The 17,959-nt window shown below is 40.1% G+C and overlaps 1 protein-coding gene across 2 annotated transcripts in view; it reads right to left on the bottom strand.

The window, feature by feature from the left end:
• Positions 1–9,171: 9,171 nt before the first annotated feature.
• Positions 9,172–17,959, bottom strand: part of HRH2 (histamine receptor H2) — a 54,919-nt gene continuing 46,131 nt past the window's right edge. The window contains exons 3-4 of one of the 2 annotated variants that reach the window (XR_457913.2): positions 17,521–17,651; positions 12,292–12,430 (exon numbers count right to left, since the gene is read on the bottom strand). Coding sequence is in view for 1 of the 2 variants with exons in the window: in XM_007474099.2 (XP_007474161.1) it covers positions 12,130–12,430 (301 nt within the window). In the remaining variant the exon portion in view is untranslated. Of the gene's footprint in view, positions 12,431–17,520; positions 17,652–17,959 lie in introns of both variants that reach the window. The other variant, XM_007474099.2, reaches the window with a different exon arrangement.

Below are 17,959 nucleotides of genomic sequence, written 5' to 3'. Positions count from 1 at the left end.
TGGCAGGGAATAAATATTTTATATAGGTTACACTGACTGGCTGAATTGGAGAAGATGAAATGGATTGAGGACAAATAAGATCAGAGGCTTTAGAATTGGAAGTGACCTTCCAGTCCAAGTTTCTCATTGTACAGATGGAAATATTGAGGCCCAAAGAGATAAAGTAATTTGCCAGACTCTGCATAGGTATTGTTTGACAGATACAGAATTGGAAACCTGACTTCCAATCTAGTGTATGGACTTACATTTACTTTCAAAACACAAATGACATAAATACAGGCTAGGAGAAGCCTAGCTAGATGATAGTTTATGTGCAAAGACAAGGGTGTCTGAGTGCATTAAAAGCTCTATATGAGCAAGCAATGTGACACGAGTGCTAAATAGGTAAACACCGTCTTACCCCACATGAATTGAAGGATGGAGCACAGAATGAAGTAAGTGATATTCCTGATGTTCTTTGTCTTATTCAGATCCAGTTTGGATTATTCCCTTCAGTTCTGAATGTCACCGTTTAGGGAGGATGAGTTGGGACCCACCTAGAGCAAGCTGACTAGAATGGGGAGAGAGCTGGAGACCATGAAATAGTTGGTGTTTAGCAGGAGAAGGAAAGGATACAAGGGAATTTAGAAGGGCTATTATATGGGAGAGGGATTAGATTTATCCTGCTTGGCCTCGAGGACAGGGCAAGGAACAGTTTGAAGAAATTGGGGCAGCTAGATTATACAGTCCCTTGGAGAATGACCGGGATCTTAATAGTCTTCAATTTATAAGAGTGAAGCCTAGGATGGGGCTGGGGAGCTCAGCTGTGTGGCTCAGTGGATTGAAAGAAAGCCAGTCCTGGAAACTGGAAGTCCTGGATTCAAATTTGACCTCAAAAACTTCCTAGCAATGTGATCCTGGGCAAGTCACTTAACTCTAATTGCTTGCTTAGGCTTTACCAATTCTGCGGTAGAATCAATCTAGACAGACAGTAAGGGTTTTTTAAAAAAGTTAAGCCTGGGAAGGAGCTTGAAGCTCTATCACCTACTCCAACTTTAATTACATGGATGAGGAAAGTTAGTTCAAGAAAGGGACATTAATTACAGTCTCCTGTCTACATTTTTTTCTACTGGACCTTCAATCTTCCTTAGTTCAAGTCATTTCTGAGTAAGGATTCCCTAAAAGCATTTGTAACAAGTGATCAATCAGCCTCTCTTAAAGACCTCAGAAATTTGCTAACAAACAAATTGATTCTAGATGAGTCACTTAACTACTGTTTGTCTCAGTTTCTTCATCTGTAAAATGGGGATAATAGCACCTACCTTCCAGGGTTATTCTGAGGATCAAATGAAATAATAATTGTAAAGTCCTTAAAGCAGTACTTGGCACATTGTAAGTGATATGTAAATATCATCATCATCATCAGTATTAAAAAAACCCTTATCTTCCTTCTTAGAAGGGCTAGGCAATTGAGGTTAAATGACATCTAGGAAGTGTCTGAGGTCAAATTTGAACCCAGAACCTTCTGTCTCCAGGCCTAATTCTCTTTTCCACTGAGCCACTGATGTTATTATTAACTATTATATTACAGTGAAGAAAGTTTTAAACAGAAAGGCTGCCATAGAATAGTAGATTAGAGAGCTGGACTTGGAGTCAGGAAGAGCCAGGTTCAAGTTCTGTCTCTATGTGAACCTCAAAAAGTGTCTTAACTACTTAGTGCTCCAGACAATTTTTTAAGGATGTAATTTCTAAGGATGTAAATTGTCTGATTAGAATTGGAGGGGGGGGCAGCTGGGTAGCTCAGTGGATTGAGAGGCAGGCCTGGTGATGAGAGGTCCTGGATTCAAATCTGATCTCAGACACTTCCTAACTCTGTGACCCTGGGCAAGTCACTTAACCCCCATTGCCTAGCTCTTACCACTCTTCTGCCTTAGAACCAATACAGTATTGATTCTAAGGTGGAAGGTAAGGGTTAAAAAAAAATAGTAGAAGGGAATTTCCTTCCCAGCTGTTCCCTATGCCAATGAAATTACACATCCCCCCTCCCTCTCAACAATTAGAAGTGTTTAAAAGTGGAATGGGTCTATCTGGTGAGGCAGGGACTTCTCCATCCCTGGAGGTCTTCAAGAGAGACTGGCTGATCGCTTGTTAGGGATGCTATGGAGAGAATCCTTCCTCAGGCATGAATTGGACTAAGGGAGGCAGATTATTATCATGGAAAAATTCTAGTCAGGAGACTTTAATTACTGTCGCTTTCTTGACCCAACTTTCCTCATCCATATAATTGCCCTCCCAGCCTTAACTCTTCCGAACTGGAGTTCATTGAGGTCCCTGGGCTTCTCTGAGGGAATTCATCCTTGCCTATACGTCTGGGTCTGGCCAGCAGAGGGCAGGCCTGCCTCACATTCCGCCACTAAATTCTAATTGCCCTCGACAGATTCCACATTGATCACACACTGCGCCAGCCCTTAGTGGTTTCCATCCTTCTTGAAGAATGCTCTCTTGGCATAGCTAAAGAGGCTGGCAGAGAGACTGGGAATGGAAAGACCTGGGAATAAAAGTGCCCTCCAGACTACTGGTACTGCTTCCAGGCAAGGCTTCCCAGCCGTCAATGAGGGCAAAAGTCTCTATGGAGAAGAGACCTACCTTCCTCACCACCCCCATTGCTACTGTTGGTAGGCAAGCCCAAGAACCTGGGAGGGGCAGCATCCTCCTCCTCCCCACAGACCACTGGTCTGCTTTCAGCTGAGCCCTACAGTGGTCATCCTGGAAACTGCAACTGCCATGGTGATTTAGCCTGGTAACTGCTTCTGTGGGTGCTCTAGTCACAGCTACTGAAAATCCTGAGGGATAAAAAGACTTTTCACCACCGAATCCTTGACATTGTCAAATAACTCAACATCAGAAATTGATTTGATTTTATCAGTGGGAATGCATGAAAGAAAATACATTATCATTGGTTTTGTGTCTTAAAGACCATAGAATTCATCTGATTTATAGCCCAATCCTTGTATATATATTGTCTTCCTGTCAGAACGTGTGCTCCTTGGAAACAGGGATTTTTAATTTTTCTTGCTTGTATCTCTAGGGCTTAGTACAGTGCGTTGTGCCTGGGTTTAAGGAATGTTTTCATTCAGTGAAATCAGTGGGGATTAAGTTCCAACTCTTCTCCTTATTTGTTATTTGACCTTGGTCAAGTTAATTCAGTTCAACAAACACTTATTTATGTAGGACAACAGTTTAAGGGATGGCAAAGTCAAGGAAAGGTCATTAAAGTACCTCAGAATTACAGAATTTTAGATTGTTTCCATTTTCTCTGCCAAGATGAATGACCTTTGTGCTAGAATGAGCTAACAGTGAGTTGATAACTAAGGCAAGTAAAGAGATGGTGAGATGGTATCTTGTTGTCCTTGAAGAAACCAAGTCACCTTGCCCAGATAAACTCAATCTTTAGGTAATGAAAGAACTGACTGGTATGATTGCTGAGTCACTATCAGTCATCTTTGAAAGATTGTGGGAAACAAGTGAGGTACCGTGAAATTGGAGAAGAACAAATGCCCCAGTTTTCACAAAAAAAAAAAGGAAAAGAACAGTCTGCGAATTATAGGGCCCTGAGCTTGGCTTTGATTCTTGAGAAAATCCTAAAATGGATTTTTTACAAAGATGTTTGGAAAACATATAGAAAGGGCAGCAGTGATTGCAGAGTCAGCATGGCTTCATCAAGAACAGATTACATCAACTAACTTTGTTTTTTTTTGGATAGGGTTATTAAACTAGTAGATGAGGAAGCTGTCATTATAGTTTACCTAGATTTTAGTAAGGTTCTTGATAAAGTATTTCATATGATTCTTATGGAGGAGATGACAAAATTAAATGGATTCAGAATTGTTTGGATTATTGGGCTCAAAGAACAGTCAGTCAGTCAAGATGAAAGTGATAGGGGATTTCCAGTGGAATATCCCAGGGGTCTGTGTTGGACCCTGTACTGTTTAACATTTTTACCAGTTACTTAGATAAAGGAATACATGACATGCTCATCAAATTTGTAGGTGACACAAAGCTGAGAGAGATAACATACCCAGGATGAAAGGATCAGGATTCAAAAAGATTTTGACAGTCTAGGATATCATATTGAATGTAATAGGATGAAATTCAATTGCTTACAAAAACCATCTTCAATCAGTCAGTCACTCCCTCAACAAGCATTTATTAAATACTGACTGAGCATCAATCATTGTGGTAGGTCTAGTATATGTAGGTTTGATGCCAGGAAAAGCTTCCTGACAATTTGAATTGTCCCAAAGTGGAATGGGTTACCATGAGAAGTGACGGGTTCTCTTTCCTTGGAGGTCTCCAAGCACAGATCAGATGACCACTTGTTGAATATAGTGTAGTGAGGATTCCTTTCAGATCCATGGGTTGGACCTGATGGCTAGATACTAAGGTCCTTCTTGATTATCAAAATTATGTGTTCCTAAAATTAAGTATTAATTTTTATTTTATTTTATTAATTTAATTTTATTTAATTTTTAAATTTAATTTAATTTAATTTAATTTTAATTTAATTTAATTTTATTAATTAATTTAACTTTTAACCTCTACTGCTACAATTACAAAGACAAAAAAAGTGATCCTGGCCTTCAAAAAACTTTCTATTTGGGGAAACATTAAGAAAAACGATATGAAAATGCATATATACAAAGTAATTTTTAGGGGAAGGGAATTATTCTCCCCACCCTGGGGGATCAATATAGTTTCCTATAGGAGGTGGTACTTCTGTTGAGTCTTGAAGGAAACTAGGGCTTCCAAAAAGGGGAGATGAGAAAGGATCATTCTAGGCAATAGGCATAAGGTATGGCTTTTGCGAAGGCACAGATAAAAGAGACAGGTGTACAGGGAAATACATATTATATGAGAATATATGTATAACCTTTTTCTTACTACTTGCCTTCTTGAGCAAGGGGGGGCAGAAGAGTGGGGTGAGGGGGTCAAAATGAGACATAGATTTTTGGTCAGAGAATTTGTTTCTCTTGAATGAACATATTTGTCATAATTTATTTATATTTATAGCAAATTATATGTATTTTGTTATGTTAACATATATTATGTTATATATTTAGAAATGGTAACAAAAAAGAGATGGAAAGTTATATTAGAAGAGATGGTCATGGGGATTAGCTTGGAGATGGAGTGTTAAATTCAGGAAAAAGTTTGTAATCCAGCCTGGCTGGAACATAAAATTCATGAAATGGAATATTATGTAATAAGGCTGGTAAGTTAGTTGAAGTCTTATTATGGAGGATCTTAAAGGCTAGACTGAGAAGTTGGTATTTATTCCAGAGGCAGTAGCCATTAGCAAAAAAATTTTTTTTGAAGCAGGGAAATAACATGGGGAGAATTGTACCTTACAGAAAGATTATTTTGTCAGTTATGTGAAAGATAGATAAGAAAAGGTGGAGTCTTTAGTCAAGGAGACCAGTTATGAAACTGTACAGTCATAAGAGAAAGGAAGAGAGAGTGATGTAAGATGAGTAGTAGAGGAAGAAGGGGCAAAGCTTGACAACTGATTGAATATGGGGAATAAGGGAGAGAGAAGATCTGTTGGTGTTCACTAATTAGCAATAGAGAAAAAGACTAAGCTAAGTGCTAAACTCCTTAAGAAAGGAGGAAGAGTGACTTGAATGAAGACTGGTGGATTGTAGCAACAAGGATTCTTAATAGGATACAGATTTATGATGTGAACATCAACCTCATAGAGATTGTTGGGTAATGGTGTTACAGGAAGGACCTGAAGGTGGAAATGAAGAGTAAGAAATATGTTCAATCCTTCTCTTAGTTCAATGTATAAAGAGAATCAGAGAAGATACAACTCACCTTAGATCAGATAGTTAGGGATAAGAGTGTTGTGCTGGCAAATGCTTAACAAGCTCTCTAGAAAAGAAAACTGCAGATGGGACACATTTTGAAATTTAATCTGCATCATTAACATTTTCTCCATCACTTTCTTAAGTCTAGATGATAACAAAGCAAGAAATCAAGCCCTGATGATTATTGAATTGCTTATTTCCAAGGTGTAAATTCTAAGACTGAAAATTTGACAATCAGTTCTATGCAAGTTGACTCCTGTATATCTCAATATAATACTCCTTTCCAGAGAAAGTGAATTTTCTGTGAGTTTCAGAAGATATGAAAATATGAAAGGAAGAGGTCTAGAATGAAGGGAAGTTTATTGCTGATTGAAGGGAGTTGGAAGGAGGTTTCTGGGAGCCTGATTGGAAAGTAGGGAAGGGAAGAAAGGGACCAGGGATTGATAAGGTCCAACTGGATGGGAATGAGAGTATAGGAAGACCTTTCATGGAAGGGAAAGGAAGTTTTTGCTTTGGAAGATGATGACTCTGAATTACACAGACCAGGGGAGCAAGAAGTCAGAATTTCTTAGCTTTAGCAGTAGGGAGATATCATTTGGTTGGGGCCCCTACTGACCAAACTTTTGTGATGATGGAGAGTGGGTGCAAATATTCCCTCTTCAAACATAGGAGGTGGTGAAAACTGGGATTTCAGGTCTGAGGTCTAGCTTCCCCAGGGACTGGGTTGAACTCACACATAATACCAACTCTTTAGGTACATCCCAAGATGGTGAAGGATTAGGTTCATTCAGATGATATATGCACTTAGTTCTGTGTCAGGCATGATGTCTGAAACTGAGAGTACTTACAAAGCTGGGTGATGGAGGCTCTGACCTGGGGAAGGAGAGCAATATGAGGCCTTTACAAGAACTTTGATGTTTTTAGGTATCAGTAAAATGAAGAGACTGTACTAATTGTTTTTAATACTATAATCTTAAACTTGCTTTCCATGGTGGTCTGGTAGGGGGTGTTAGTGTTCCTGTCTCAAAGCTGGGGCCAGGGAAGATCCGTTCAAGGAAAGGAATTCTACTTGACATCTAAGATTCCTCATAGCTAACTTAATTCAAAATCTTCCTTGGACCCAGAAAGGAAGGTCCCGGGGACCTATCTAGGGAGCTCTATTTCTAAGATGTCAGAGTGTACAGGTTAGCATTCTTCCGGGTGACCCTTTGTAAAACTAGGACCTGGGTTCTTCCCCAATGACCAAAAACAGAAGGAAGTTGTTGGGAAGGACCTGTAGAATGGATCCCATGTTTGAAATTGTGGTCTGTGGTGGGAAACTACTGCCAGGAAGTGAGATTGTTTGTTTAGGACTGACTCCTCTCTGTGAAGGAACCTCATTGGGGAGAAGACCACTATTTTCACGAGGGGAAACTTTTCTGTGAGCAAAGAGCCAGTACTCTCTTTGTATGGGTGAATATTATCTGCATTTGGCACCTTCCAAATTCAAAGACTTGGCTGTCTCTCCCAGCCACTCAGTAGAACTGTGTCTGTAGTGAGAGACCAGAGAATGCTGGGGTAGAGGGAATATGAAGGAGACCGCTGGTCTTAGGATGTCTGTCAGAACTGGAGGGGATCTAGAATTTTAAGACTGTCAGAGCTTGAAGAGATTTTATAGATAATTTTACAACTGTGAAAATTGAAGCCAGAGAAGGGAAGTGAAAGCTGAAAGACTTAGAGCCGGATGCTCAATTCTTCCAAATTTAGAAGGGTGGTGCTCTGGGTGTGCCTGTGTGGTCAAGTTCATGAATTCTGAGGATAGTCACTTCTCTTGCATTCTTTGTGCAGATGGATGTTTGTAGTATTAGAGGGAGAGGATGTTGGGGGCATCAGGACCTTGTGGGAATTTCTCATCTCACGTAGTTTTATTTTCCTTGTCCTGGGGCTTAGTGTTCTAAGTGGTCTTCAATTGCTTTTTTCCTCTTACTATCTCTTTCAGCAAGGTAGCCTTGGATCTGTGGTAAAGAATGAGGCTATTGGGGGCAGTAACTGTGGCTAGGTGTAGTATGTGTAGAAGATAATCTTCAATAGGACCTAGAAAGAGGGAAGTTAGAAGTATGCCAGGCCCATCCTTAATGGCACCCTTTTTTCAACCAGGTTTTTGGAAGGAAATTGGATGGGTGTATAGGTTACTGTTTAAATGGGCAGGATAACCCAGGGTCAAAGACTTAGTTTATTTCTGAGTAAGATTTGGAATTTGTAGTATTCCTATTTTAGTTAGGCATTAATTTCATTTGGGACAATTTCCAAAGGAACAACAAGAATAATTAATTGCTTCAGGGTCTGCTAGGTGGCATAGTGGATAGAGCACTGGGCTTAGAATTGAAGAATGAGGAAATGAGGAAGAGTCATCTTCATCAAATCTGGTGTAACTTATTAGCTGTGTGGCCTGGGAAAGTCACTTAACTCTGTTTTCCTAATTACTCCCCCCCCCCAATTGCATGGGAGATAACTTTTTGGGATAGCTAGGTAGCACAGCAGATAGAGCACCAAACTGGAGTTAGGAGGACCTGGGTTCAAATATTATCTCATATACTTCTAAGCTGTGTGACCATGTACCGGTAGGTCACTTAACCCTTAGCCCTTGTCATTCTTCTGTCTTTGAATTGATACTAAAATTGGTAATAGATACAAAAAAGAATAATGAATGTCTGGATAGTGTCATCTTAAGCTGCATTAACAGAAGTCTAGCATGCAAAGGGAAGAGTCATAGTCCTTCTATCTTTGGCCTTTGTTAGATGACACTTGGAGTAATGTTTCCTGGTTGAGGCACCACATTTTAGGAAGGACATTGACAAACTGGGACATATCCACAGAAAGATAACCAGGGTAATGAGTGAACTGGAAACCAAGCCAAGTGAGGATCAGTTAGTGGAAGTAGGGATGTTTATTCTGGAAAACAGAAGACTTAAAGGAGGATGTGATAGTTGCCTTCAAATATCTGAAGGGTTGTTTTGTGGAAGAAGGATCAGTTCTGGTTGGTGAGAGAGCAGAAGTAGGAATAGTGTGGGGAAGTTCCTGAGATACAGATTTCACATTGATACAAGGAAGGACCTCATGAGAGTCTGAGCTGTTCAGCAATGGAATGGTAGCGACAGAGTGAGTTTCCTGTCACTTGGAATATTTAAGTGATGGCTGTATGGGCACTCGATGATGATATAGACAGAATTCAAGATTAATGTATTAATTGGATTAGATAGCCTCAAAAGTATCTTTCACTTCAAAGATTCTATGATTCTCTAGGGACAGAAAACAGAAAAAGTGCATATTTTCATGTTCTGCATGCTTTTTTTCTACAAAAATAAACTCTTTATTAAAATAACAGCATAAATTAGTTAATTACTTATGGTACAAGGTAGATAAACATGTACAATAAAGAACATTATTTCAAAGAAGCACAAACACTTACATTCAGGTTGGCACCTTCTCTCTCACTTTTAGTTCACATCTTAATTTAATCATTGATTTCCTTTCTCTCTTGGTCAATCCTTCACTTTTGCTTTTAGCTTTGCTTCTCCTCAATTTTCTAATAGTGTCTGTCTGATTTGCAAACAGTATTGGCATTCAAAGCTATATTCTTACCTACCCCAGCTACTTTGGGGCTTTCAGGGCTTCAGATCTGGGCATTCATTCATTCATTTCTTAATCATTAAAAAAAACAAACAAACTTGTCACCTGGTCCATTTAGTTCATTGGTATAAGCACTTCTGCTTACAACCTTTCACCTGCTTCTTCTAAAAGATAATTGGTGCCCAGGAGTTTCCTTGAGTAATAGATGAGAAAAAAATGAAGTCTTTTTGCTATCACCTTATACTCAAATATAGCTTTCTTGTTGAATGATGCTGACTCTCCATGCTGATGTTAAGTTGTTTTTCAGTTGTGTCTAAATCTTCATAATCTCATTCGGGGTTTTCCTGGCAGAGATACTGGAGTGGTTTTGCCATTTCCTTCTCCAGCTCATTTTATATATGAGGAAACTGAGGCAAACAGGGTTAAGTGACTTGCCAAAGGTCACACAGCTAGTTAAGTGTCTGAGGCCAGATTAGAACTCAGGTCTTCTTGACTTCAGGCCTAGAGCTCTGTTTACTGTGCCGCCTAGTGGCCCTTGATAGATTTCAATAATATTCAACAAACATTTATTCAGCACCTACTGTGTACAGTGTCTTTTGTTTGGTGCTGGAGAAGATTTAAAGTTTATCAAAGATGTAGTCTCATTTCTCAAGGAACTTGTAGTCAGGGGATAATACCAATAAGATAGATATAATACATAAGATTACATGCATTTGAGAAGTGCAAACAAAATGCTCTAGGAGGTCTGAGGAGGAAGGTTATAACTGTCAATTTTCTTGAAAGTGGTCTCAAGGCTTTTTTGTTGTCTTTGCTATCTCTGCATTGTTGTCCTTCTGCTTTTCTGTTGGCTGCCTCATTTTTTCCAGGGAATGCTAGTGCTGAGAGGGCTTAAGAAAGGGATGGAATCCAACCCCCTTAATTTTTAAAGAGGAAGAAACTGAGGCTTTGAGAAGGGAAAGGAGTCAGTGGTGGAAGGGATCTTAGAATGCTGGTTCAACACTTCTCCCTCCCACTTTTACAGGTGTGGGGGCTGGGACTTGGGAAAGGGAAGATAGAAATGTGCCCAAGGTCATGGATCCAGTTAGCTGCAGTCTAATGTCTGGAGCCTGGGTCTCATGACACCTAGGTCAGCCAGTGCTCTCCTCAAAGCTGCCCTGCTTTCTTGGTTATCCTTCACTTTCCAGATGGAAGGGGCTTTCCTGTTCTCATCAGGCAAGTTTTCCATTTTAAAAAGATGCTTTTTTTTACTCTCAGAAATTTCATTAACTGCCAGTTGGGGAGGCGAGGAAAGTCAGAAGGACCAGGAGAGAGTCAGTGAAGGAAGATTTTTGAGCATACAGTCCATTTGATGAATAGCTTGCTCTGTTGTCAGCTTTCAAGTGTTTGGAAGTGTCTCCACACTTTCTATGGAGCTTTTCCTTATAAAAGCACTTCTCATCACTGCCTCCTCTGCCCTCTCCTTTTCTTTTAGAAGAGTTTTTTCTTATAAAATTTCTTTCTTGGGGAAAGAGAGATCTTTCTTTCCTCTCCAGGAAGTTAAAAATTCAGGAAGGATCTAAGTTAATCACCTTGAGAGAGAATGGAGGGTTTGGTAGTACTTAGCTCCAAGCCCTCAACTTATTCCTTAGTCTCCATGTTCCTCAGTCTACAACCTCTCACCCATTCTCTTCATCTCTCATTGTGTATTCCTTTTATTCTCTCTTTCCCACTATATCCTCTTCCCCTACTTCATATCCCCCTCACCTCCTCAACTCTTCCTGTACTTTATCCCTTACTCCTAATCCTCCTGGACTCATGCTTTAGATTCCCCTCATTCTTTAACTGATACCCCACTAGTCCTCCACCTCACACTTTCCTTCTTGTGTTCTCTTCATTCCCCACTTCTAACCCTGCCACTTCATTTATACAAAGGGAAAATGCATGGCAGAATTTCTTGCATATAGTACATATATACCATATAAATGCTTATTCCCTCCCCCTTTCTAACATCTCTCACTTCATGTCCTTTATCTCATCCCCCTTTCATTTCTTTTACCCTCCTGTCAGCCTCCTTACTATCCACTATCTGTCAAAAGCTATAGTCAGTCTATTGGACATCTCTGGATTCACAATCCTCTGTGCTTGTGTGTGTGTTTCAGGACCCTTGGAGGCCCCTTCCTTCTTCTTGGTTGAACTGTTATGAGTTGGGGTTTTCTCAGAATGATTGAAAGAAGAGACAATGTGAATTTCTCCTTCTTGGCAGTGGTTAGCCATGGGGTGAGGTGGGCAGTAGATTTCAGGGTGGAGGATAAGTGGAGGTGGTAGGGATGGGAAAAGGAAAGGATTTCAGGGGTTCACAGAGGCCTCTGTAGTTCTAATCCTGGATGGGTAAAGATTAAAGGAACATTTCTGGGTTTTTTTCTTCTTTCTCTGGGGATCACAATCTCCCAAAAGACTGATGGGCTTTTTAGTGAGTTCTTTCTCTGTCCCAGTCAGGAGTCATAGGTGTACATGTTTGGAGATTTACTTCATCATAAGAAGAGTCTCAGAAACAGTTTTATCCAGGAATCTGAAATCTCAGGCCTCAGAGTTTGAAAATTCCTGAATCATTGTCTGCCCAGTCTGGGGTATGAACTTGGCTTGAATGTCCCCTGATCAGACAAAAGGAGATAAAAGTGAATAATTTAGAGGGAAATTATGGACTCAATGAATTGAGAGTGGAGAGATGGCCTTGTGGATTTGGGGATGGTGTCCTTGGTGACCTGGCTGGTCTTGGAAATACTGCCTTCATTGGTATGGGAGGGCTTCTAAGATGGTTGATGTCCCCTGTGGTCTGCGAATTAATGTCCTGAGCAATCTGGGGTGGTGGTGTTCTCAGTAGCTCAGATAGTCCTCCCGCAGGTTCCTCCACTTGCCTCTGGGAGAGGAACTTCAAGCCCCATATGTTTTTCCAGCAGGTGAGGATGTTTCTAGAGTTGGAGGTCAGAAAAGGTTTCCTGGAGGAGGGATAATAAGCACAGTGATCAGTATGGCATTTTCCATCTCAGGAATGTTCTGAGTTCAGTGACTATCAGTATGTCCTTATTTTCCACCTCCACTCATTCCCCCCAATATTTCTCCTTTTCCAAGGTGGGAGAGGGAAGAAGATTCATAGACTATTAGAATTGGAAGAGACCCCAGAAGTCTTCTAGTTTGACTTCTACCTCAATAGGAACTTCCTTAATTTGAGCCCTGACAAGTAGTCAACAAACCTTCATCCATAGACCTCTAGTGATAGGAAGCTTGCCCCAGAGCAGTTTGGTATAGTGAAAAGATATCTCAATTTGAATTCAGAAGACATGGGTTTGAATCTTGTCTCTTGTACTTAATGACTGTACCCTGATACACAAGTCACAATATCTCTGAATCTCTCAGCTCTGTAAAATGGGACTAATGGTACTTACACTATTACACTTATATAATCCAGATTATAAAATGGAATTAGATAGATGGCACATAGCCTTGATCTATCAGTGCATGGGTCTTGGATATACAATGTGCATGAATCATACACTGGTCCCAGAACTGAATGGGAGGAAAGCAGGTAGGATTGCTTTTGGGAAATCACATCATGCTTTTAATGACCCCAGGCTTCTCCATGAAACACAAAGGGCCATCATTTTAGTGAAACAGTATTCTTTTGGCAACATTGTGGTTATGGAAATCATACAAATCATGGAGTACAAAGTCTCCAAAGGATTAAAGCTTCAGGTCACTTGAAAAGCCTTGCAACACCTATCATTAGACAAGGATTTCCCAAAAGTGTTATAAAGAATGCTATCAGAGAGATATAAGATTAGGGAAAAAGGTAAGTCTATCATTGTTCAAGAGGGAAGGATAACTAGAGGGTAGTCTGTTGTTTACTTGGCATCCATGTAATGTCAAGAGTTTGAGAAGAGGGGGCAGCTAGGTGGCTCAGTATATTGAGAGCCAAGCCTAGAGACAGGAGGTCCTAGGTTCAAATTTGGCCTCAGACACTTTCTAGCTTTGTGACTCTGGGCAGATCACAACCCTCATTGCCTAGCCCTTACCACTCTTTTGCCTTGGAACCAATACACAGTATTGATTATAATATGGAAGGAAAGGGTTTAAAAAAAAGAATTTGAGAAGAAGCCTCTTTGGGTGGAGTTGGATGGATCACCTCTATACAGATATACATCTGGATGAGTCAGAATGGGCTCTCTGTATTTGATTTGTTGAAGGACAAGGATGAGGCACATAGAATGGACAGGTATGATTGAATTGTGAACTAAACCACTGTGGGGAGTGCTACCCATACTGATAACACCAAAGATCCCTCCAAGTATGAAATTGGGGGATTTACACTACCTGATTCACAGGGTATTGTGAGGAAAAGTTGAATAATCCATCATTTACTCTAGAATGACAAGAATGTCATTAATGAGGCTGCCCATTTCATTTGGACTGTTTTGATGTTGTTGGGAAGCTTAAGAAGTTGTTTCTTATATTTAAATATATTTCTCTGCTATTTTTACCCAGTGCTCCTTGTTCTGTCCCCTGAGGCCAAGCAGAACAAGTTTGTCCCTTTTCTTCCACATGACAACTCTTCAGATATTTCAGGAAAGTGGTTCCTTTGCTTTTCATCCATGTTTTCTCTTCTCAAATCCAAACACCCTCAGTCTCTTCAACCAAACCTTGTCTAGCAAGGTCTGTAGTTCCTTTCCCAGCTTACTTTTCCTCCTTTGGACTAGTTCCAGATTCTGATTGTTCTTCCTAAAATGGGTATCAAATTATATGTGACAGTTCTTTTTATTCTCTGCTTAGCAATTGGGAGGACCCTTAATCAGCTGTGAATTATTCTGGGATTGCAGAATGAGCTTAATTCAGAGTACCCTGGGTGGGGGACAATAGAAAATGGTGAGTGGAAGGGTAGGTTGATGTTCTGGTGGTCAGGGGAGGCACTTTGAGGGCCATGAGACAGATGAACACCATATAATTAATTGGATTCTGAGATCTCATGAATGACAATTTATGCCTGGAAAACTTTGATTAAAGATCAGGCCTTTTATTCCCACAGTTAAAGACTTAACTTTGCCTAACATATTAGAAAGAACACTGACTCTGGAGTTAGAAGGCCTAAATTGAAATCTGGGCTCTGCTACCTGTTACCTTTGTGGCAATGGTTAAATCATAAAAAATCTTTGGGTTTAAGATTCTTCCTCTTTAAAGTAAGAAAGCAGGACTAGAAATGTACTTGTGTTATGGATTTTGTAGGATGTGGAGTATTGTGGAAAGGAAAACTGAATCAAGCTTTGGCATTTCTGCCACTGAGGTGGAGGAAACAGCAGTTGAAATGTTGAAGTGAAATTGATGGACAGTGAAGGCAGTTGGCGGGAGGAGGGGAGACTTGGAGAGTGACAGTTGCTCTCAAGGGTACACTTTTTCCTGGCCCTTGGACTGGAAGGAGCACTCTCTCCCTGTCTCAGGACAGAAGTACATCTATTCCTAGATTTTTTCCCAATGTGTGCTCTACATGGATTCCTGTGATCGTGTCATTGAACAAAAGGATTTAAAGGAGCAGCTTGAATTTAAGGTCAGTCTTTGGGTCATTAGCCTGAAGAGACAGGCCCAACTAGCTCTTAAGGTCAGAACTTTTTCTTCCTCTTGTCATCTACTGCTAAAGACTTTGAAATTAAGAAAGCTAGTACAGATATAACATAGAAAGGAATAAAAGAAACCTTCCACAAGCCTGTGAAGCCTGGCCTCAGCTTAAAAGCTGAGAGAGATGCAAACCCAATCTGTGGCAAAGTATAGGACAATCCCTATTCCCTCTACCTGATACCTTCCCAGTTTGAACTTGTCATTAAATTCATCTATGACTAATTAAACATAGTCAGATATCTTTGTAAGGGTGAGGGAACCCTGAAAGGAGTAAGGGTTTTTAGGGGAGAAGGCTCTCTGTAACCTCAAGTATCCAAATCTTGAGGAACCCATCCTTGTCTCTCCCCGCTTTCACACCTAGTATATTATCTGTCCTCAGAGTATTTTCTTACAGTTTGTTAGATTGGAAGGAAAAGAGGGAGCAGTATTTAGTGATGGCAGAAGCAAGAGAGGAAGAGGATAAGGTTAGACTGGCTAAAGTAGACCCCTGTGTCCTTGAAACTAATAATCATAACTAGCATCAATAGCTAAATATAGCTTTAGGTAATACTTTGCAAACTTAAGGTTTTACATATTATCTTATTTGATCTTTTACAGCAATCCCAGAGCATAGGTATTATTAATATTCCCTTTGTTCAGATGAGGAAACTGAGACTGATGGAGGTTAATTGACTTACCAAGAGTCATACAACTAGTAAGTGACTGAAGAAAGATTTGAATTTAGGTATTCCTGACACTAAGATCAAGCAGGTCCATGGATCACTAATATTATTAGCTGGAAAATGTTAGAACAGGCTGGGAGTATTATATTCAATTTAGGGAGGCTTCACCTTAGGAAGTACATTTACACTTTGGAGAATGTTTGGAGGAGTGTGATTTGAATGGTGAGGGAACTGAAGATCAAGCTAAATGCAGATTGATTAAAGGGACTAGTGATGTCTAAGTTGGAGAAAAGATTTAGTGAGCAGATCCCAGCTATTTCCAATCATTTGAAATACTAGAAGAGGATCATAGCTCTGGATCTGGAAGTGACCTCAGAGACCATCTACTCAACACACTCTACATCTTCATTTTACTGATCAGAAAGCTGAGGTTCAGGGAAGATGAGTAACTTTACCAAGATCACACAGACAGTAAACATCAGAGGTTAGATTTGAATCTTTGTACTCTGACTCAGGAGTCAGTGCTTGAAAAAAATTTTCCCCCATAGAACATTTATTCCTTGATAGAAAGGAAATTAGATGTGTTCTGCTTAGATTCAGGAGGTAGAATTAGGAAGTGGCTAGATAGATTTCAATTTAATGTAAGGAAAGACTTCCTAGCAATTTTTTTTGTTGTTGTTCAGTTGTTTTAGTCTTGTCTGATTCTTTGTGATCCCATTTGGATTTTTTTCTTCTTTTTTCTTGGCAAAGATACTGGAATAGTTTGCCATTTCCTTCCCCGGCTCATTTTATGGATGAGTAACTGAGGCAAACAGGGTTAAGTTACTTGCCCAGGGTCACACAGCTAGTGTTTGATGCTGGATCTGAACTCAGGAAGATGAGTCTTCCTGACTCCGAGCCTGGCACTTTATCAATTATGCCATTTTGCTGCCTCTTCTGAATAATTAGAGCTGTCCAAAAGAAAACTAGGCAGCCATTGAAGGAGTGAGAGGCTTAAAGACTTGTCTAGACAGAGGTCTTCTAGGAGAGGTTGAGTGACTAATTGTCAGGGACACTGAAGAGTGGATTCCTGCTCAGGGGAGAGTGGAACTCGATGGAGTTCATGGTCTTTTCCAATTCTGGGAATCTGTGATTCTTTGATACTGAATTATGGTTCTATCAATGGGATCTATACATGACAAAATTTCAGAATTGGTAACACAGTACTTTGTCAACCTTAAAGAGAGGTATAGAAGTAAAAATTGCTATTATCTTGGGAACAAACTCAAGATTAGCTCTTCTTAAAATCAGCCTAAGGTCTAGCAACCTTGGGCAGGATAGGGCCCTGGGTAGGTCAGTCTGATCTGCACGGTCAACTTAGTAAAAGGAACTAGGATCTCTTATTCCAGAATCATTCATTATGCTTTACTGCAAGGTGGAATTGGAAAGAGGATGGTTGTTTCCGTGCAGTCATTTCCCACACAAGATTCAAATCTTGCATTCTTTGCTAAGTGAGGGAGGATCATTTTTGCTTGCACAAGTTTTTGAGAGTCTCACATAGCCAAACAGAAAAGTACATTCCCATTTCATATTGCAGTTCTTAAATGCTTCACAGTCACAGAATGTTAGAATTGGAAAGGACCTTATATGCCATGTCATTCAAGTTCTTCCTTTAAGGATTTGGAAATGGAGGCCCAAAGAGGTAAAGCCACTTGATGATAAGAGGAGATGATCTTTACTCTTCTCTGGCCTTGCATGCACTCAGAAAGTCTCCAAATACTCACCAAAGAGCCCCTCTTCTGCCTTTCCTTTTTCCAGTTGTAAGTCTAAGCATGGCCTTAATCTCATTCGAATTGGGAAAGGACTGAGCTTTTCTACAACCGGACTCATGGAGACTTAGGAAAACTGTCCAGAGCTAGAAAAGGTTGAATTACAGACAAAAAAATTAAATTCATCAGGAATTCATTGTATAACTTGAATTTCAAAAATTTTGTACCCAAACCTCAGTGGCTAATTTAGGAAGGAAAAAAAGGGTGACTTCCTGTTGCCTAAGGAGCCATGTTCTAACTCTTTCCCTGACGTGCATAATTCTCTCTAACCTTGAACCACTGTCCATTTCTAGCATTATCTCATATCATTTCCCTTCATACACTCTAAGAAGTGTAATAGCATGCTAATCCTTTTCCTCCTCTGAACAAGAGTTGTATCTTTAAACTTTGCTCA

The sequence above is a fragment of the Monodelphis domestica genome, chromosome 1 (genome assembly GCF_027887165.1).
Source record: "Monodelphis domestica isolate mMonDom1 chromosome 1, mMonDom1.pri, whole genome shotgun sequence".
Taxonomy (NCBI): Eukaryota; Metazoa; Chordata; class Mammalia; order Didelphimorphia; family Didelphidae; genus Monodelphis; species Monodelphis domestica.
The sequence above is the reverse complement of the archived record's forward strand: the minus strand, read 5'-3'. Positions and strand labels throughout refer to the sequence as shown.